This window comes from Lucilia cuprina, chromosome 3, assembly GCF_022045245.1.
Source record: "Lucilia cuprina isolate Lc7/37 chromosome 3, ASM2204524v1, whole genome shotgun sequence".
NCBI classification, from domain to species: Eukaryota; Metazoa; Arthropoda; class Insecta; order Diptera; family Calliphoridae; genus Lucilia; species Lucilia cuprina.
Window position 1 is genome coordinate 56,608,852 of NC_060951.1, and position 22,685 is coordinate 56,631,536.

Here is a 22,685-nt window from a genome sequence, read left to right on the forward strand (position 1 = left end):
CTAGAACTGAACTAGAACTGAACTAGAACTGAACTAGAACTGAACTAGAACTAAACTAGAACTAAACTAGAACTGAACTAGAACTAAACTAGAACTGAACTAGAACTGTACTTGAACTGAAGTAGAACTGAACTAGAACTGAACTAGAACTGAACTAGAACTGAACAAGAACTGAACTAGAACTTAACTAGAACTAAACTAGAACTAAATTATAATGAAGCAGTAATGAATGACATAATTTCAGTTAGAAGTAAAGTTTAAAACGCCTGTCGCCTTAATTATAAATTCCGCACAACAGGTGCTTCTGCACTGTCTGTCAATTATTTAGCATTTATATTAATCGTACATAGGGAAGACATGATTTTTATTTACTTTTGATTTTTTTCTAAAGTTAATTGTCATATTATCACGTTCTACAAATTGTTGGTAGATTTTTTTTTTACTTTCTTATTAGTGGATTTTTTATTGTTATTTAAAATTACGTTTTAGAATGGTGATTCATTCAAAGAAAGCGGTTTTAACTAGCCTATTAAGATATTTGTTAAATAGCATTAAAAAGGGGAGTAAATATAGAACTATATACATAGTTCTAGGATAAAGTTGATAATTATTATACTACATAATTGGTTGACTATAAAAAATGTGAAATTTACAATTAAAATAATTGACGTTAAAGAAAATTCATAAAATTATATTACATTTTGATTATATATATTCTTGATTGTTTGTTTTACTATAGAACTAATTAATGTAATTTATTGCAAAATTCACCTACATGCAACTGTGAAATCAAGTGAAAGTTTAAAAAATATAAAATCCCATGAAATTGTTTATTTTAAGAAAGGAATTTCTAATTCTCTTTTACGAAATCTCTAATCTAAAATACATTTCATAATTTACATTTTATATTTAATTGCATTATTAAATTATTAAAATCGCAGATCATTATTTACTCATTTCCATTAACGGTATACAAATAAGTTTATCTTTAATTAATTAATAAAAATATTTTCAATATTTACCTAAAACGGTAAAAAAATTTTCAAAGATTACAAATATGCAAAAAATTTAATTAAAAAATTATTGCCAAGGAAACAACTTTTAACTTCAAAACGATTTTAAGAATCTAAAATAAACATTTAAAAGTCTATAAAACAAATATAAATACAGATAAACTCTGGAAAATGCGCGGGTGTTTGTTTTTGTTTTTTTAACTTTTTGTTTTTTTATAATTTAAAAGTTCATAATTTACCATAAGCATTTCTTTAATGCCTGCTGTTTCCAATGGTCGTAATACTTGTAAGCATCAGTATATAAATATTTATATACCCTGCGCCAAGGCAAAAGAAAAAACTTTGTAAGATATTGAAATATTTACGACATATTGGCCTTCAGATGCAGTTGCTAAAGTGTGTTTATGGTTTAGATAAATTACACACATCGAGTTTTTAACGGTTAGGATAATGTGTTGAGACCACAGCGTGTCCAATACTTGCGATTGTCAGACAACATGGAGTTTTTAGCATTTGCAATGAATTTAATATTTCTTGGATTGTTAACCCATTAATGTGCTCGGTTTTAGAATACAAATGAACTATAACTGAGTTCAGCAGCATTAGAGCTAAAATAAAACCGAACTAGAAGTGATTTAGAAGTGAATTAGAACTAAACTAGAACTGAACTAAAACCTAACTAGAACTGAACTAGAACTGAACTAGAACTGAACTAGAACTGAACTAGAACTGAACTAGAACTGAACTAGAACTGAACTATAACTGAACTAGAACTGAACTAGAACTGAACTAGAACTGAACTAAAACTGAACTAGGACTGAACTAGAGCTGAAATAGAACTGAACGAGAACTGAACTGGAACTGAACTAGAACTGAACTAGAACTGAACTAGAACTGAACTAGAACTGAACTAGAACTGAACTAGAACTGAACTAGAACTGAACTAGAACTGAACTAGAACTGAACTAGAACTGAACTAGAACTGAACTAGAACTGAACTAGAACTGAACTAGAACTGAACTAGAACTGAACTAGAACTGAACTAGAACTGAACTAGAACTGAACTAGATCTGAACTGGAACTTAACTAGAACTGAACTAGGACTGAACTACAACCTAACTAGAATTTAACTAGAACTGAACTAGAACAATTGGACCAAAGATCTTTTGGTCCTCAATTAAAGTTTGGGGATCTACATTAAAAAACCACAAACCTAAACCTGCCGAAATAGTCACATCACTGAATTGTTTTAAAAGTGATCATGACAAAATCTGAGTGCATTAAGTAGTGTGCCCTAAAATTTAGGTAGTGACTTTTAAAATCTCTAGCAAATTTTCTACTTTTGCTTTTTTTTGCTTACAACTTTTATCAATTCACCTTTTCATACTCACCGGATCTGTTTCGTTTTCTTCAAGTAGTTTAACATTTGTATCTGTAGTTTCTGCACTGGTTGCTGCATCCGTTTTTGATTTATTGTATACAAAACGTGCATCATTTTCTCCAGCGGCAACATGAACACAAAGCAGAAGACTGCATGTGAAAAGTACTAATACGTAAAACATTTTAAGATGTTGGCAGTTCGTAGACATGGTTATTCCACTACTCCGACGACTGCTGTAACGACTTGTTGTCTTGATTTGAGACATTAGTTTTGTTTTTGAAATTTTTTTTGTTGTTTTATAATTTTATATTTATCACAGTTCTTTTTTATATTATTTGTTTTAATTTTCCTTTACGAGATGTAACTAAAAAAATTCTAAAAAGAATTTGAATACATTAGTTTTGAAATCTTTAACAACATTTACATAATAAAAGTGCATGTTTTTTTTAGGCGGGTTAAATAAATTGTTGTTATTTATGAAAACTTGACATCTAGAGCGGGAGATTAAAATTGTAATTTTATATATGTATGTATGTACATATGTAATGCTGGTGTTGTTGTTAAAATGTTATCTATGTTTATCGATAAACATAAATTTCCGTAGTTAGAAAATCTCATAAGTGTAAATATCTGAATAATATAATAGTTAACAGGTGGTGTTGGGTTATATCAACCAACCCAAAGATGTGTTATTCAAATATATATTCAGAATCTGGAATTTTTGTAATAAATAAATTCTTATTTTTTTGTTATTTACGAATTAAAAATTATATTTATTGTTATTCATAAATAAATGTGTATTTGTTTATTTTAACAATTTTGTTTACGATGTTAATAAACCGTTAACTTTTTTCTGACCTCATAACCCCATGAAAAATTTAAGATATGCATTTCAAAATAAATATTTACGAATATTTTATAAGGCATTAAACGATATATAAACGATGACTTAGTCGGATTATGTTAAAACAATTAAAAGCTATGAGACTTTTCAGCAGATAATAAAAAATGTCCTTCACTAGTTATATTAAGGATATATTAAGGTGTTATCCACCTTACAACGATCTTCTTAGCAGAAGATGTTGATCGATTTTCAATGCTTTAAAGAATTACCCACGTAATCATTAGATATTAATCGCTTATTTGAGGTTTATTCATTCATTTCCAATACGTAATTCCCACAATAAACCATCAATAACTTTATTATGAACTTATGAATTGGGAGGTAAGTATATAAACGACAAATTAGATTTAAGCGGAAGGAAAAGCAAAAAGCCACTTACGGAACGTGTAGATCTACTAAATTAATGGTTGAAAACTTCGCTTAAAAGGAGAAGATGTATTCTTCAAGAAAATGCTCTTTTCGAGAACTTAAAACACAAACTACTGGAGGTATTGAAGAATAATTTTAGTGAGAAGATATTGTAAGCAAGTTACGTATTTCTCAAATACCTGCAAGAAGGTCCGAAAGTTAAATCTTTTAGTAGACAGCGTCAAAGTTGATAATCTTTTGAATAAATCCCTAGTAGAGAATGAGTCAGATATTAAGAAGATATATTGTGGGCAAATTACGTATATCTCAACTAACTATAAGAAGATCCGAAAGTAAAATAATTTAGACGACCTCAAAGTTGATAATCTTTTAAAGAAAACCCCAATATTCTTAAAGCTCAATAGTATTTTTCACGAATTTTTAAAATATAATCAATGTAAACATCAGTAATGATCTTAATCTGACAGGAATAAAACCAACTTACAAATTACATTTTTTCATCTTTTGCTGGCATTGATATTTTATAAAAATATGTTTTCATATTCATAATCTGTTCAATCGATATTCAACAATCAAAACAAAATTCGGTTAATGAACCTTTCTTTCAATATGTGTTTTTAAAAATCGTAATAAAATCGCTCAGAAACACATTTATTTTTAGAAATCATATGTATTTTATTTTGACATCAATCATTATCTATGAAATATCAATGTAACTACCATAAGTAGGTGAATTACATCAAAAACAAAACAAAAAACTATATTGTCTGACGCATTTCTTTAAATAAATCTGTTATTTATTAAAGAAATTTATTGATATTATTTTAATGTGAATACATATACACCTGTTTACTTAACATTGATACTAATTATTGTTATTGTTTTTAGTTCAAACTATAAGTATGTACATAAAGGGTGCTACAAATGATTAATACAGAAAAGAACATTTGTTAAATGGCCTTGACGACTTTGCTGTTACTGACGCTCGGCTGTCAAATAGTTTAAGATCTCTAGAATTTTCATAAGTTATTGACAAAACTACACAAAAATTGTTGTAAAGTTTGTGACACCTTTTATTTCTTGTTATCTTTTGAGTTTGTCATCGATTGTGAAAGAACGAAAAAAACGTTCAACTTCATTGTAAATATTGCTTGTTTTCTTTTTTGTAATCATTTACTTCATAGTTTTTATGAGAAGATAAGTCAAAGTAAAATATAAAACAATCATACATAGTTTACAGTTTAATTAATAATCTATGTCGGCAATTTCAATGTAATTCATAATAATGGCATGTGCGTACAATGTTGTATTTGTCGTAGGATTGCATATACGAGAGTTGAGTGAAATGATTGTTAGATTTTTGTAGCACTATTTTGATTAACTTCTAGTACAGTTTGAAGCTTTTAGTAAGTGAGTAATAAAAAAATATAACCGATCAATTATAGGACACATCTTTAAAATCTAGGCAGTGGAACCATTGAAGGCAAATACAGTAAAGGAGAAATTCAAAAAGAACATCGAAGTTTGGCTAGACTAGAGTATAGACTAGACTATAGACTAGGCTATGGACTAGACTATAGACTAGACTATAGACCAGACTATATACTAGACTATAGACTAAACTATAGACTATACTATATACTAGACTATAGACTAGACTATAGACTAGACTATAAACTAGACTATAGACTAGACTATAGACTAGACTATAGACTAGACTATAGACTAGACTATAGACTAGACTATAGACTAGACTATAGACTAGGCTATAGACTAGACTATAGACTAGACTATAGACTAGGCTATAGACTAGACTATAGACTAGACTATAGACTAGACCATAGACTTGACTATAGACTAGACTATAGACTATACTATAGACTATACTATAGACTATACTATAGACTAGACTATAGACTAGAATGTAGACTAGACTATAGACTAGTGTATAAACTAGACTAGTGTATAAACTATACTATATGCTAAACTATAGACTAGAACCATAGACTAGACTACAATTCATAACTTTTAAAGAAATTCGAGTCTGCCCTCGTATTTACCCTTTTACACACACTCACTTTACGGATAAAGTAAGTAATATTGACATATTGAATATATTTTTTTATAATTCTAATTCATCCAGTAAACAATTAAAATTCTACAACAAAAACTAAAAGTTAATAAAAGAAAGTTCCTTATACCATATAAGGTTAATGTTAAAAATGATTTTTATTAAATTCTTTTCTTCTTCTAGTAATAAAATAAAAAATATTTTGTTTTATTTGTGTAATATTTTTACATTTATTTATTTGTTTTTGCTGGCAAAATCGTTTGTTTTTGTTGTTGTAAAAATAGCTTTAGCCATGTGTGTAATGAATGAGTAAAAGATGTAATTGAAAAGTAACTGCAAAAAAAATTGAGTAAATGAGAATATGCAGTTTACCCCATTGTTTGTAAACAATGTGTACTCTCATGTTGATTTGTTGACATTATCGTTTTACAACAACTTCATTATTATTATTACATATACATTAGGGTGGCCCCAAAATAAAAGTTGCTGATGTTCGCAACGTAAATGAGAATGTTTGTTCTGTCGTCAATATTTGTTGAGCTGGAGAGAAAATTTGCAGTATTTGTCCCTGCGAAAGGAGCCACCTTAATTTACATATTTTGTTTTTTGTTGTGACTTGAAACAGTAATAAATGTACAATTATTTTGCAACATTCACTATCAGTTTGGTAAAAAAAGAAACATTTTCATTTAGTTTATTTTCTTAAGGTTTGAATTTGCATGTGCTGTGCGTAAGAAATGAAAGAAATATAAATGTTTATTGTAAGAATTTCTTTATGGATTTATAAAGACTTCTTATACATAGGTCTGCAAAAAAAGCGCGACTGACTGAATATAAATGTTTATTAAATAAATCGATCTTTATTCAAATCAACTTCAATTATAAATAACATTTATAATACGGGATGGTTCTCTATCTTTATGTACTCTTTAAGAATATTTTCATCTTAAAGTAAAATGCTTATTTTCTTTTTTCATTTAAATACAATGTAAAGTTTTCTTAATTTAAAATAGTAACATTTTTATTAATTTGTGAAGTAGATTGGACGAATAGCACCGATATGATAAAAAAAGGTTTATGTATCTATTCAGGGCCCTTGCAATCTCCCAAGATCATATTCTTCTACAAGAGACTGAATATCGTGTCGCAGCGGTGTAATATATCTGCTCCTCGATATCTGCTCATATTAAAAACGAATTGAAACTTTTGAAGCCAAAAGGAATGGCACAATATATGCGACACAATAATTTCCAAGCTCAAAGGAGAAAGATTTTTAAGCAACGACCTTTTGACAATATAGGAAACGAATAAATCTTCCATACCATGAATAAGATAATGCAAATGAATCTTCTCCACTTCAGAGCAGACTCTCCTCTACTTTTGCGATATAAAAAGAAATGATTGTGCAATGAAAATCTTTCTTTGCCACTACAAAACAGACTAGACTGTCCAACTTCTGTGGACGGTCGGATTAACATTATCACTCCTAATCAACATCGATCTACAAAGACATAGTATAAGTAACACAAATTAATCTTAAGCATCTGAATTCAGCTGGCTTTTTGACACTTAAAACAAAATCTAACTGTTTAGTAACCTAATTTCGACTAAAGAAGGTCATCATTTTGTATATACTAATTACTCATCGGAATTGATTAAACAAAACGATAAGTGTTCCCAAATACAGGGTGTTAAAACATTCTCCTATTACTAAATTATATAAGTGCTTTATTATCAATTCTATGCTACAAAATAAATAACTCATTATCATGTCTATTTCTTTTACACCTTGCTGTAACATATACATATATATTTTGCATGCATTTTTATTCTACCATTTTAACCCTTTTTATGTCTTCTGACTCTTAATAAATTATTTATAACTTTCATTATCTTTTTTTTGTATTTTTTTTTTATTATTTTTATTATTATTACAAAATATGTTTATTTTTCATTTGCATTGATATTTGTTATTATAGGTCAGTGCGCGGTTTATAGCTACATTTGTTTAGTTTTTTATATATATTTTCTTTAAATATATACAATATTTTACATATAGAATTTATGGGGTTTTATTTTGAGTTGTTTTTCTTTTTATTTTCCACTGATAACACTAACAACAAATTCATTCATAAATTTAAATGTGAAAAAAATAACAGAAAGAAAAAAGTAGACAAACTAAAGGGGCAAGTCTAAAACAGGGTAAGGTTTATGCCAGTCATGGAAAATTTGGTACTTTTATAGTACCTTTTATATATGTATATAGTATAGTCCCAGTCAATAGTCTAGTCTATAGTCTAGTCTATAGTCTAGTCTATAGTCTAGTTTATAATCTAGTCTATAGTCTAGTCTATAGTCTAGTCTATAGTCTAGTCTATAGTCTAGTCTATAGTCTAGTCTATAGTCGAGTCTAGTCTATAGTCTAGTCTAGTCTATAGTCTAGTCTAGTCTATAGTCTATTCTATAGTCTAGTCTATAGTCTAGTCTATAGTCTAGTCTAGTATATAGTCTAGTCTAGTCTATAGTCTAGTCTATAGTCTAGTCTATAGTCTAGTCTATATTCTAGTCTATAGTCTAGTCTATAGTCTATTCTATAGTCTAGTCTATAGTCTATTCTATAGTCTAGTCTATAGTCTAGTCTATAGTCTAGTCTATAGTCTAGTCTATAGTCTAGTCTATAGTCTAGTCTATAGTCTAGTCTATAGTCTAGTCTATAGTCTAATCTATGGTGTTGTCTATTGTCTTTCTAAAAAATTATATTAGTACTTTAAAAGCTAAAAAAGTACTCTTCTTGTTATTTTTAAAATTTTAAGATTTCAATTTCCCATCCCTGGTTTATACTACAGTTATTTTATGTAATCAATCAGCTACTTATGAGACAAAAATTGATGATGAGACACTGAAATATAAAAGAAAACTAATTATCGGCTATAAAAATATAAATAGTACAAATAATCATCTATCCAACTATGTATATACCAGAAAAGTTTTACGGCTTCCAGGAAGGGAAGTGGTGTTTGTGATGGCACCAGCTTCAATATTATGCATAAAATAAGTGCAATGATTAAACCTGACATTTCAAGATTATAGATTTGAATTATTGGAACATTGTTTTGAATTTGTATAGATTAATTATATATATGACTACATGACGTTGGCGCCATTTGCTGCAAAAAAAATTGTGGCAAAAACAAGAAAAGAGGGTGATGAAAAATATTAATACATAGATTAATATAAATCAGTGTCTTTTTACATTAAAGTGGAATATTTTCTTGTGTTTTTTCTTTTATTAATTTATTTCTTATATTAAATTAATCGTTAAATTTGTTTATTAATTGGTTTTTAAATGTCTGGAGTAATAACTAATGGTTGCAATAAATTTAAATAGAATTTTTTCTTAGTTTTGTTTAAAATATGTCAGAACTAAACTTGTATCCAGATTTAAAGATAAACATTCCCCTTAAATCTTATTTACACACATACATGTAGTATATAGTAGCTAACGTCCTGTACAGGGTGTACTGAATACAAGGTGATATGACTAGCACAGCAGATCAATGTTTAAAATTTTGCTTGTCTCTGATAAGTTGATATAGTAATTTCAGTAAGTAAGGCTACTTTAAAGAATGGTGTTGTCTAGGGTTCTATAAATCGACTTTCGAATAATCGAACAATCGACTTTTTGTCGAAAAAAGTCGAAGTCGACTATTTTGTTCCAAAAAAGTCGATAACTCGACTATCGTCTATGAAAAAAGTCGAAAAGTCGACTTTGTAAATAAAAGTCGAAAAAAGTCGAAAAGTCGGAAATAGTCGAAAAGTAGGATAAAGTCGAAATAAGTCGGAAAAAGTCGAAAGAAGACGAAAAAAATCGGAAAAATTCGAAAATAGTCGAAAAAAGTGGAAAAGTCGGAAAAGGTCGAATATAGAAAGATGTCGAAAAATCTCAAAAAAGTCGAAAAATCGACTTTTAATTAAATGAAAAAAGTCGAAAAATCGACTTTTAACTAAATGCAAAAAGTCGAAAAGTCGACTTTTCATAAAATGCAAAAAGTCGACTTTTCGTTTTAACTATAGAACACTAGTGTTGTCTGTAGACCAGGGATGGAAAATTGAAATCTTAAAATTGTAAAAATAACAAGAAAAGTACTATTGACTGCTCTATATATATTAGACATCACATTATTTTTTAACATAAAGAAAATCATTCATCACGTTTCACTATTTTGCTCCGATTTATAATTGAAATCTTTGTGAATAGTTCAAGATCAAAAATATACGATTTCATTTTAATTCGGATTTCCCAACGATTACAGTTTCTTGACTTTGAATTGAAATAAAGTTTGTTTTAAAACTAAACGATTCTAAAACTTGCAATTAATAGTAAATATTTGTTATCTAACTGTATATTTATTATTGCGTAGTTCTTGACAAGATAAGTTCTGAATAAAACAGATGTCAAAAGTTTTTGTGCAACAAGTGCAATTGAAAAATATTTTTCTGTCGATAAAATTTTGCAAAATGAGAAACGATAATGTTGATTGATTCTTTGATTTGTTTTGAAAACTTGAAACATTATATAAAAGAGGCATTTCGCATAATCTTTCAGTCGGACTTATACTTCAAAATAAATGGTTTTAATAAGACAAATTTTTTGATAAATCATATTGCTGATTCTCATTATAAAGGTGGAATTACACAACACGCGTTTTGGGCATCTGTTAAAAATAGTTGAAATAGTATATTTTCATTTAAAGTCGGCTTTACACGATCACACAAGTAATATGATCTGTCAAAATTTTGTGCAGAAGAGTACGGATGGGATCGTCTAAACGCAATATGTAATGAAACCATCACACATTGAGAGAGAATACCAGATGGACAATTTGACAGTAGTATGGCTCACTTCATTTTTTGAAATGATTCAATAACAAGCAGGTCGCATTAGATCAGGGATGTATTTTTATGTAAACACATATAAAAAAAGTGAAACATCTTACTTTTTTATAATTATAAATAAAACGACTTTTATTCTTTTTTTTGTCATACGGATGGAATTTCATTATACATTTTCATTAGACTTTACGTACGTAAAGTGTCATCGTGTGAAGTGCCCTTTACTTTGCATGACAAATTTATTGTTACACTGTCGTACATTGTAAATTCCACAGGTGCTATTTTTTTGTGTAAATTACCAAACATAAATAATTTATTTTTAATTTAACCACTAATTACTTTTGGAAAACAAAAATCGAGACATAAGAGAAATAATTTAAAATTCACACTAAAATTAAAGCGCAGCAATTTGAAGCTGAAAACGTAAATTCAAAAGAATTTCAAACCTATAAAGGAATCTTAAAAATTAAATGAAGTAACTTATGACAAGAAATACAAAACAAATCCTCTTACACTTAAAAGCAACACTTTAACAAAAAAAAAACGTAACCAAGCCTTAAAAATGGATCTTTAAAAAGATTTATGGGATTTAACAAATGCGTTACAGTAAAGCGTAAAATTAAACATACACTTTTTTCAACATGTAAGCAATTATCACATGATGGTGGTTTGGCTAGTTTAGAATTAATTTAAAAAACGACAACTTAAATGCATTATGTTAAATGTTTAAATTAAAGGTGAAGAATTTTCCCATATTTTCCATAAAAAGGCTTCTTTATGGTTAAGTGTAAGTTTTAGTTAAATTTATGGCGGTTTGAGTTAATAATAATGTAATTTATATGCGTAAAGTGTCATCAACTTTTTAATAACAAAACACGTAAATTTACTTAGATAAAAATGTTCCTCGGCGTTATACGTTATTTGTAATATGGACAATGATCATGATGATGATCATACGGCGTGGCGATGAAAATTGTAAAGAATTATTGATAAAACATCCGGTGGTTTTTTACATTTTTTATAACTAGTTTTAATTCTATGTATTTCTTTTTGTTTTTCTATTAAATTAATATGTATTTATTGTAAATTTTATTTAAATTTTTGTTTTTTGTTGTTATTGTCAGCATTTTCTCTACAGGTACGTATACACAGCTGTGTGTTATTTGTTGTTATAAAGTAAATTTATATTATTCGTTTGATTTTAAAGTTTTGTTCTCAAAACGCGTTCAAGTGTTTCAGTTGTTTTGTTTGGAATACAAAAAAATAAACTAGTTTTAGACGTCAATAGTCTCATTTTATAAAAATATATATAAATATAATAACAGTATTGTTAAATTATTAAAACAGGTGATTTTAATGGTTTTTGTTTTTGAACAACAAAACGGTAGAGAAATAATGCAATTATTAGGTCAATAAATGTTGTATAATATTAAATACGTAAATTAAATTATAGTGAAATTTATATATATAATGATTCATAAAAATCGGTTGTAAATAAGTCCTTAAATTGTGCAATTAAAAAAACTATAGCATGGGTTAAAAACTTGTTTCACAAGGTTTTTATATACAGTATTGTTTGAGACCTAATATTGCTCGTAGACCTTTCAACGTAAATATATTCAAAGTGCTTGTAGGATACTGAGACGATCGAGCTATGGTTCATAAAAATCGGTTGTAAACAAGTCCTTAGGCTGTGCAATACAGTATTGTTTGAAACCTAATACTGTTCGTAGACCCTTTAACTTAAATATATTCAAAGTGCTTGTAGGATACTGGGGCGATCAAGCTAAGATTCATAAAAATCGGTTGTAAACAAATTCTTGACAGTATTGTTTGATACCTAATATTGATCGTAGACCCTTTAAGGTAAATATATTTAAAGTGTTTGTAGAATACTAAGACGATCGAGCTATGTCCATCCGTCTGTTAGCACAATGGATTTTATGCTGATTTTAACGTGCGACTAATTAAGGGTCATGGTCTGGGCAGTTAAAAGTTAAACTGATACGATTTGGTTGAGAGATTTTGCTTGATATAAATCTTGATCATATTATATTTCATTGCTACACTAGCGATCCTTATGAAATTAAGTGGGAAGATTTTTGTTTATGTTGGATTTCGAAGTTGTACAAGTATTTTTAAGCGAGTTATGAGTGTTTTAGTAATTTTCTGAAGAGGACTTTATATAGGGGTTAGGACCAGCACCAACGGTAGGGGGAGGGGCATTTGGTTTTTTTACTCATATTTTTCTTTTTTCTCATGTTTATATTTTTTATGAAAAATTATCGATTTTGGGGGGAAATTTAGCCGGTAGATCTATTATGGATCAATAATACATAAATAGTTAATCAGCAAAACTCGATAAGCTCATTTTATAAAAGTGTACATCATGCGGTAAGCAGGGTGGGTCAATTTTGAACTGATCTTCATAAAATCTATGTGAGAGATTTTATTTATGAAGAATTTTGTCATTCTACTTGTATTTTTTAGTCACTACTAAACGTTATAGTAATTTTCAGAATTGCTTGTTATATAACATATTTATAACTTAAGGTGTAGTTCGTATGGCCACTTGGAGGCTATGTGAAGACGCCAACCGATATTGCCCATTTGAAATAAACAGTGCTTATCACAGAAGAATATTTATTTAAAATTGTACATGTCTAGCCTCTCTCGTTTAGGCTCTATAATGTCTACAACAGACAGACGCACATGCCTAAATCTACATATACTGTTATGGGTTACGATCAATATTTTTTGGGGGGTATCGAGAGAAAATTAAACAAATATATTTTTTATATGGACAGAAATCGTATTAAGAAGAGTTTTTATGAAAATCGCTTCACAATTCTGCAAATATTCAAATTTTGGTATTGTGTAATCCAGATATTGTAATTATTCAAAACATTACCTGGTAATGAGTGGTCCTTATAAAAAACATTATTTATTTTTTTAATGGGATTTGTAGCCAATTATGTAGAGAATCAGTCCAATTATCAAAAGCATCTATACAACGTTTGTGGTTCGAAGTATTTTATTCACCTTAAAAGTAAGTACTTCCACATTGCTTCAATATTACTTGCCTGCTTACCGGATAAGTAAAGTTTTTCCTGAGTTTTTCTTTCAATAAAATTTCAGACCAAATATCACAAATATTTTAACAAACAGAATGCAAATTTTTAAACTCTAAAAATATATTGTTCAATTTATAACTATCGTTATACCTGATTTTATATTAAGTCAATACACATAACTCGAAATGGCTGGACTTTTAACAGCACGCTTTAAACAAAAAAAAAACAGAATTTTATTTATTATAATTAATTTAAAAAATACCAGTTTAACAAAAGTAAACACAATCGAAAAACAAAAAATCTTTTAAATATTGTTAGTGCACGGCAAGCATTACTAAAATCGCATTATTTCGACACTTATCTACACGTACTCTAATAATAATTAAAATATGACAATTTAAAGGTCGTTAATTCATCAAAATTCTCAACAAGTAGATTTTGTTTTGTTGTTGATTACAGCAGTTAAAATATACATTTTCAAACACACTACACCAGCACACATAATATTTTATTAAAAAAATAGATATTTTTAATAACAACAATTTATTTGTGATTTTTTTATATTTTTCTTAATTAATTTTTTTTCAATATTTATATACATATAAACTTCAATTGATTTGTTTTTGTTTTATTATAATTTATAATTTTTTATGTTTAATCACCTTAAAATTGTAATGATAATTATTTATTTTTAATTTTTTACGCGCTCGTTATATTCGTTTTATTTTTTTTAACACTTTACGGTTACAAGTTTTATTCACAACTGTTTAAAGTTAAGACAAGTGGAGCTAGTTTTTAAACATACACTCGTTTAATCTCTCGCTCTCCCTTACTGTTGTTGTTTATTTTTCCTCAACTCACACAAGATCTCCTATTTTTCTCTAGCATAAACAGAGCACCACAAAAACAACTCTTTTCTGTTCATTGATTTAAAAATAAACGTTAAAAACCGTTAAAATACTAATCAATTTTTACTCTCTTCTTTAAGCACTTAATTGCTCATTACACTCCATTTACTCACCTGTTAGAAAAAAAATGACTTAAATTAATTCAATAAATAATTGTTATTCTATTTATTTCTATACAGATTCAATTTTAATTAACAAGTTTTTTTTGTAATCTTTTTTAAAATCCTCGTGCATATAAACATTTTCTTTAATTGTTAAAATTGTTTAAATATTTTGTTGTATGATGTTGGTGGTGTTGGTGTTTTGGTGAATTGTGTTAATTACATACTTTCGATTTCCTTATTCATTGTTGCTGTTGTTATTGTTTTTATTACTCTCTTTATAGGTTCTATTTGGTATTACATACATATTTAGTTTATGGAAGAACAAAAAAGTAGGGAACAGACAGAACAAATAGATAATTTGATTGCTAGTTCATCGCTAGTTGTGTGGTCTTCGGTCCGGTTCTGTTTGTATTTATTTGTTTTAATTGTTATTGAAGTCAGTGCGGTTGCAAAAGTTTTGGTGTTGATCATAGATTTGTTTTTTTATTATTATTTTGATTGAGTTACAGTGTCGTTCTACTGCAAGGGATTGCGGGATTTTATACAAAAATAAACATTTATTTATAGAAGTTAGCAGTTGCATTTGTTTTGAATTTGAAATATTTATTAAAAGTGTTGTTAAATGCCAGTAATGTATTAGTGTTGTCAAAGTTTATTTTTTTCTTAAAGGTTGACGGACATACTAGCTCTAGTACAGACAAAAACCTAAAATCCTTTAAAGTAAATGACTGATATCCGGCGAATTGAAGTAACTCAAAGCAAATAACTTCTAAAATAAATACGTATTCGCTTTGATGTAATTTTAAAGATTTTTTTGGAGCAAATATGTGCGTTAAAGAGGAAGTACACAACACGCTTTGAGGCGTTAACGCATTTTACGCTTTACAAGCTGCAAGTCATTTTGATCTTTAATTTAATTTTTTTAGACTATTACAGTTTGAAAAATCAAAATTTTAAGTTTTTGTTTATTTTTATTTATATTTTTCTTCTAATGTTGGTAAAATTTATTTAATTTTAGTTGATTCTTAACCTACACAAAACAAAATACAACTCTGATCAGCTGGCGACGCGTCAAAAGTTGAATGTTGCTAAACTTTTCGTGGCAGAAACGTTACAAGTGTGTAACTTGTTAAGCCGACTTTTCATGATCAGTCAAGTAATATGATCAGTCAAAATTTTGTGTAGAAGAGTACGGATGGGATCGTCTAAACGTAATATTTAATTAAACCATCACACATTGAGAGAGAAGACGGATGGAAAATTTGACAGTCGTAGAATTTCATTTTACTTTTTCATTAGTTTACTTACGTAAATGGTGGTCGTGTGAAGTGCTCTTTAAATGCAAATAAACTATTTCAACTTTTTTGACAGAAGCATATAACGTGGTGTCGCCTAAAGGGCACTTTAAACGATTACACCGGATCACACTTTACGTACGTAAAGTCTAAAACGCGTGTTGTGTACTTCCCTGTCGCTGCCCGGCTAAATTCTTCTTTATATAAAGACTTTCGGACATGTTAACATTTAATATTTTTCTTAAAATAAAATTATTATATACATGCCAATTATGATAAAGAAATATAATGATATTTCTTAAGGAGATGCTTGTTTTTTTACATAAATAATTCAAAATATTAACGAAGTTTTTCACCGTTTAACGGAAATTTTTAAAAATGTAAACAATTACAAACTTTGCCAGCTACGTAAACGAGGCGAATCAATAAAAATTATCAGCTGATAGAATAACACCACCTTTTATGAATTCGCCTTGATCTAACTGTGAATAGCAGTACAACGAATAAAAAAGAAGCAGCATAAGTAGAACAATTTGACAATTGCATTTTTTATTAATTTTTTTTTTCATCTCATCACCAATTTTTTTGTGTGTGCATTTTCTTATACGGGTGTTGGAAATATACGAAAAAAAAAATTACAAAAATCTTTACAAATACTTTTAACTAATAAACTGCCAATATTATTGGCAAGTAATTTAACAATTTTATGAAATTGTTAATAAATTGCTAAAAAAAACAAACACATAAAACAAATTGTGAAAAATTCAATTAGAACATTTTGTGTATGGAAGAATAAAGTGGAAAAAGTGAATTGAGAAAAACGAATTTTTTTGCGAATGGCATAAATGAAAAACTATAGAAAAGAGTGGACAACAAATAAGCAAAAACGAAAAAGTTAATATAAACATAATAATATAATTTAAATTTGTTAAATTATAAAAAAAAGAATTACTAATTGAAAAAGAAAAACAAAATTGTAAAAAGGGAAATAACATGGGCGAACATACAAATAGTGCCTCAACCAAAGCAAAAAATGCAGCAGCCTCATCAATGGCAGCTGCTGCCGGATCAACAGTAGCAGCAGCCGTAGCCGCTTCAGGCCAACAACAAATGCAGCATCTACAACAGCAGCAACAACAACAACAACAGGCTAGTACAAGTGGGAGTGCTGGTTTAACTCCCTCAACAATAGCAACGGCCAAGGATGCGCGCGAATTACAAGAAATACGCAATTTATTATGGGGACCAGCAATACGTTTGGATGTTTTTCGTCGTTGGTCTCAAGGTGGGTGGTGGACATTATGTTAAATGTCTAATGGGTGGTTGTATGCACTTGCTTATTGTACATATACACAAACGAATGTTTTTTACTGACATTTCATTGCATACATGTATTCATATACATACATGTATGTACATATGTATGTATGTAAATATGTTTTTGTATACATTTTATATGAATTCAAGTGTGTAGTTAATATGATGTGGTCACAAGCGTTAAACGCCTAAGTTAGTCTTTCGAAAGAAATTCTAATTGTATATGTGACCATATTGACTAAATTTGAAAAAGAACAATTTGTTTTCTGTTCAAAAGTTATCAATAGAAATCTCATTTACATTTTAAGTTACATAGGTATCTCGTAGATATTATAATTATTACAAATGTATTTTTCTTAAAAATATGAATTTCGATTTGCGTTGTTCTTGCTTGTAGTCACAGATATAAGGTGTTGATGAATGATGTTATGTTTTTTCTGTTGCCTTTCTTAAGTTTTCTTTACCTTCTATGATTATTCTCTTGACACCTGCCGTTATTTCATACTCCTCAATATGTTTATTGTTGCTTCGATGGTTGCTGTTCTTCGATGATCACGTTTGTCACCCACCCCTTCTTTTAATTGTTTTAAATTTCTTCTTTTTGTTTATAGTATGTGTGTGTGTGTAGATTTTTGTTTTTCTTACTTTAGGTTTATTTTTATTAAACATTTTTTTAAATTTTTGGAAGATTAGTCATACGTATTTAACAGATGCATTTTCTTGTCATTTAACTTAAAATGTATATATTTTTGTATCGAACATGGTAATGTATGGAAGAATTGGTCATACCAATATTTCAAAATATGAAAAGTGTTTAAATATTAGAATTTTATTAATTAATCCTCTTCATCTTCAAAATAATAAAATATTGTAATTTTTCTATTCGCAAAAGGTTTTGAATTTAGTGCTGAAGAACCTTCCGCTTTGGTACAAAAACAAGGTGGACCCTGTGCTGTGATTGCGCCTGTTCAGGCGTACATTTTAAAGATTTTAATTATGGATACACCTGGTCATTGTTTCAAAGATGTAAATAGACATAAAAACAAATTCTTAAAAAAAAAAACAATTCTAACTAAATTTTAAAATTTAACAATTCTAGTTAACACCCGACAAGTGTAAAAGTTTACTTATACAAGCCCTCTGCACCATATTGAGTAAATGTAAAGCGTCACGTCTACGCATAGTCACACTACCTGTCGAACAATGTTCAGAAGCCAAAGAAACATCAACAGCAGCAGCAGTAGCAGCAGCGGCAGTAGCTGCTAATAATGCTGCCAATGATGAGGCAAATTTGAATACTGATGCTGGCTTCATGGATGATGAAACAACAGCAGACGAGGCTGCTACAGGAGCTGCTGCGGCTGCTCTTACTGCTGGTACAGTACCTTGTAATGCAGCCGAAGAGGTATCGCCTGAAGAATATCATAAACGTTTACATGTTGTACATTTCAATACAATAGAAGAGGTGGAAAAATATTATACGCTTAACTTTGAAGTGTTATCGGCCAAATACGGTGTACTATTATTCATGTATACGGTGTTGCTGACCAAGGGTATTGAAAATGTCAATTCGGAACTGTTGGATACCTCAGAACCGCTAATACATAATACCTATGGTTATGGTTCGCAGGCTTTAATTAATCTAATGTTAACCGGACGTGCTGTAGCTCATGTCTGGGATAATGATCAGGATGTGGGTGGTCTAAAGTTGAGGGGTATTAATGAACAAAGTGATATTGGTTTCATAACACTGATGGAACAAATGCGTTATTGTACGGTGGGTTCGTTTTTTAAGAATCCCAGAAATCCGGTTTGGGTTATGGGTTCAGAGACTCATTTAACTGGTAGGTTATTGAGAACACCATTAATGTGATTGAGAATTAATTTGTATTGTTTTATTGCAGTGTTATTTAGCAATGAAAAGCGACTTGTATCACCCGAAACACCTTCGGAAATAGCCCGCCGAGTTTTTAAATCTTATGATCCGGATGGTAATAATTTTATACCTACTCCAGTGCTACAGGATGTTTTGGCTGCTTTGGATTTAGTTAGTGAAGCGGAATAGTAAGTTTTATTTGTATTTTATTTCTTTAAATTATTCGTGATTTACTAAAAACATTAAAGTTGTGTCTTAAATTTTTATTAAAATTCACAATTTTTGTTTTTTTTAATAATTTCTTTTGTTTCACAAAATTTTAAAAATTTCTATAAATTTTAAAAATTGTTCTAAATTTTATAAAATTACACTAAATTTAAAAACTTTACTAAATTTTAAAAATTTCACAAAATTTATAAATTTTGCATAATTTAGAAATTTCACTAAATTTTTAAAATTTTACTAAATTTTAAAAATTGCTCTAAATTTTTAAAATTTCTCTAAATTTTAAAAATTTCACTAAATTTTAAAAATTTCTCTAAATTTTAAAAATTTCTCTAAATTTTAAAAATTCCTCTAAATTTTAAAAATTTCTCTAAATTTTAAAAATTTTTCTAAATTTTAAAAATTTCACTAAATTTTAAAAATTTCACTAAATTTTAAAAATTTCACTAAATTTTAAAAATTTCACTAAATTTTAAAAATTTTAAAAATTTCACTAAATTTTAAAAATTTTTAAAAATTCACTAAATTTTAAAAATTGTTCTAAATTTTAAAAATTTTTCTAAATTTTAAAAATTTCTTTAAATTTTAAAAATTTCTCTAAATTTTAAAAATTTCTCTATATTTTAAAAATTTCACTGAATTCTGAATTTAATTATTTAAGTTTTACTAAATATTAAAAATTCCACTATATTTTAAAATTTGCACTAAATTTAAAACTTTTTACTAAATTTAAAAAAATTTCTAGTGCAATTCTAGTTCAGTTTTAGTTCAGCTCTAGTTCAGTTCTTGTTAAGTTCTAGTTCAGTTCTACTTCAGTTCTAGTTCAGCTCTAGTTTAGTTCTACTTCAGTTTAGTTAAGTTCTATTTCAGTTTAGTTCAGTTCTAGTTCAGTTCTTGTTCAGTTCTAGTTCAGTTCTAGTTCAGTTCTAGTTCAGTTCTTGTTCAGTTCTAGTTCAGTTCTCATTCAGTTTAAGTTCAGTTCTAGTTTAGTTCTAGTTGAGTTCTAGTTCTGTTCTAGTTCAGTTCTAGTCCAGTTTTGGTTCAGTTCTAGTTAAGTTCTAGTTCATTTCTAGTTTAGTTCTAGTCCAGTTCTAGTTCACTAAATTTCAAAAATTTGTATTAATATTAAAAATTTCACTAAATTTTAAAAATTTCACTAAATTTTAAAAATTTCACTAAAATTTTATATTTCAAAAAATGTTTAAATTTTCACTAATTTTTGTTTTAATTTTGTACTTAAATTTTAATTTTTTTTTTTAAATTCACTATTTTTGTTTATTCCTTTTAACTTAATTCTATTTGCTATTCTTTTTTAGTGTCAATATTATGCAAAGACGTTTAGATCCCGAGGGTTTAGGCATAATATTATTAAACGCATTTATGGATGAATTTTTTCCACTGGAAAAACGTTCAACACCCGACACCTTCGATTTAATGCATTATAATGGTATACCTGGATCTAATGAGGGCAATAAGGTAAAATTTATTTTAAAATATATAAAACATTGTTGACATATTTTTTTGTTGCAGGTTCACTATTGCAAAGGTTCTGCCATATTATTAGAAAGTGATTTAAAATCGATTTGTGCTTCAAATCCCATGATGACATGTTTACAAACAAAATGGCCAAATATTGAAATAAATTGGCATGATATGCGAATACCTTCATTGAATTGACCACATTTACAGTATACTTTAATTTAAATAAAAAAACAAAGAAAATATTAATAAAAAAAAAAACAAATAACATTTAATGAACAAAAACAAACAAAAAGATAAAGAGCTAAAACATATTAATCTAACTTAAAAGAAAAATTTACAAAAATGTTTATTAACATTTAACACAATTTAATTGAGGCCTAACTATATAATAATTTGTAGAAAAACAAAAATATTTTGAAAAATCCTAATTTACAAAATAGTAGTCACACAAATTTTAAAAGAATCCAGACAGAAATCATATTGAAATAGATATATATTTGTTTAAAAATAAAATATTTCTTTATAAAATGTACTCTAATGGGTTTAGTTTTAAAACTAATAGTACATTTTTTTTAATTTATAGCTTTATAAATATTTTACAGCTGAAATGCAAAGTTTTTTTTTCTATAGTTTACCAGCAAAATTTCTTACCACTAACACTGAATTTGCATTAAAAGAAAATCAAGTCAGATAATATTGTTCGGTGGCATCGAATAGTATTTATAACCTCCAATAGAAATGTTTCTTTTAAAATAATTAATTGAAATTTTAATTAATTCTTAAATGATTTTTCAAAGGTTTGACAATAATTGACAAAGTCTATAAGAATTTTTAATTGGTTTACTTTAAACAAAAATTAAGTTGGCTAAACATTGAATGCAAATAAAGTTTGTCACTTTTCTAAGTTTTTGTTCTTATAAGTAATAGTCCTGGAAGTGAATAAATTTAGGAGGTTATAAAATAAATACATCTATATTTCTATTATAAACCTACATACATACATATATTAAAGTTAAAAACAAAATAAATTAATTAGCAATAATTAAAAATAAATGAAAATAGTAGCAATATAACAAACTACAAAACAAAAATATTCTTAGCAAAAAAAAAACAAACCAACAAACTACACTTCCAAATTTTACAACTAAGTAAAAACATTTTTAGCAGTAGTTTTTAAAACGTGATCTAAACAAAATTCACTAAAACCAGATAAAAAAAAACCGCCATTGATTAATTGTAATTTTTGTTGTTAATTATTAACAAAGTTAAAAAACAATAAGAACTAAAAAAAACAAATACTTTACTTTTTCCTTACAATGTTAAAAAAAAAAACAATTCTTTAATATTTGTTTGTAAAAGGAATCCTTCAAGCCATGTTAAAAATGCTAACAAAAATCATTAATAATAATGTTCAGATTACTTTAGCACTTAAATATGAGAAACTAATAAAAAAGGTAAAAACAAATAAATAAATTTAAGAACAAAAAAAATTAAAAACAAAAAGTTGTCAAGAGATTTTATTAAATTGTAACTAGAAGATTTATTAGTTGATTTTATCTCACACATAACTTAGATTTTTTACTTTAGGTTAATATATTCATTTTCAGATTTCTTTAAAGATGTTCTGGTTTTGCGCCCCAGATTTAATTATTTCAATTCAGTTCTGGTATTTTGTAGTAGTTTTTTTCTTTTTATTTCATTTTACCCCAAATTAATTAGTAAAATTAATTTGTAAAATCAGCTCTTTAGGAATTTTCACAAAACACAAACTTT

General features: G+C 27.7%; 2 protein-coding genes across 5 annotated transcripts in view; one reads left to right on the forward strand and one right to left on the reverse strand.

Moving 5' to 3' along the window:
* LOC111675245 (vascular endothelial growth factor C) overlaps positions 1-14,457 on the reverse strand; it is a 22,625-nt gene extending 8,168 nt beyond the window's left edge. For 2 of the 4 annotated variants that reach the window (XR_006940198.1, XM_046946075.1), the window contains exons 1-2: positions 14,368-14,457; positions 2,405-2,769 (exon numbers count right to left, since the gene is read on the reverse strand). Coding sequence is in view for 3 of the 4 variants with exons in the window: in XM_046946075.1 (XP_046802031.1) it covers positions 2,405-2,659 (255 nt within the window). In the remaining variant the exon portion in view is untranslated. The remainder of the gene's footprint in view (positions 1-2,404; positions 2,770-14,367) is intronic. The other 2 variants (XM_046946074.1, XM_046946076.1) reach the window with 2 other exon arrangements.
* Positions 14,458-16,574: 2,117 nt separating this feature from the next.
* LOC111675240 (ubiquitin carboxyl-terminal hydrolase MINDY-3 homolog) lies at positions 16,575-21,158 on the forward strand. Its single transcript, XM_023435968.2, has 6 exons — positions 16,575-17,297; positions 18,222-18,355; positions 18,429-19,173; positions 19,234-19,393; positions 20,747-20,906; positions 20,961-21,158. The coding sequence occupies exons 1-6, from the start codon at positions 17,006-17,008 to the stop codon at positions 21,105-21,107; spliced, it is 1,638 nt and encodes a 545-aa protein (XP_023291736.2). The 5' UTR covers positions 16,575-17,005; the 3' UTR covers positions 21,108-21,158.
* Positions 21,159-22,685: the final 1,527 nt, after the last annotated feature.

Excerpts from the sequence above, each read along its gene's own strand:
- LOC111675240 (XM_023435968.2), top strand. The coding sequence starts at position 17,006 with ATGGGCGAACATACAAATAGTGCCTCAACCAAAGCAAAAAATGCAGCA. Across the intron at positions 17,298-18,221 it reads TTTTCGTCGTTGGTCTCAAG|GTTTTGAATTTAGTGCTGAA; the intron begins GTGGGTGGTGGA and ends TATTCGCAAAAG. Across the intron at positions 18,356-18,428 it reads CTGGTCATTGTTTCAAAGAT|TTAACACCCGACAAGTGTAA; the intron begins GTAAATAGACAT and ends TAACAATTCTAG.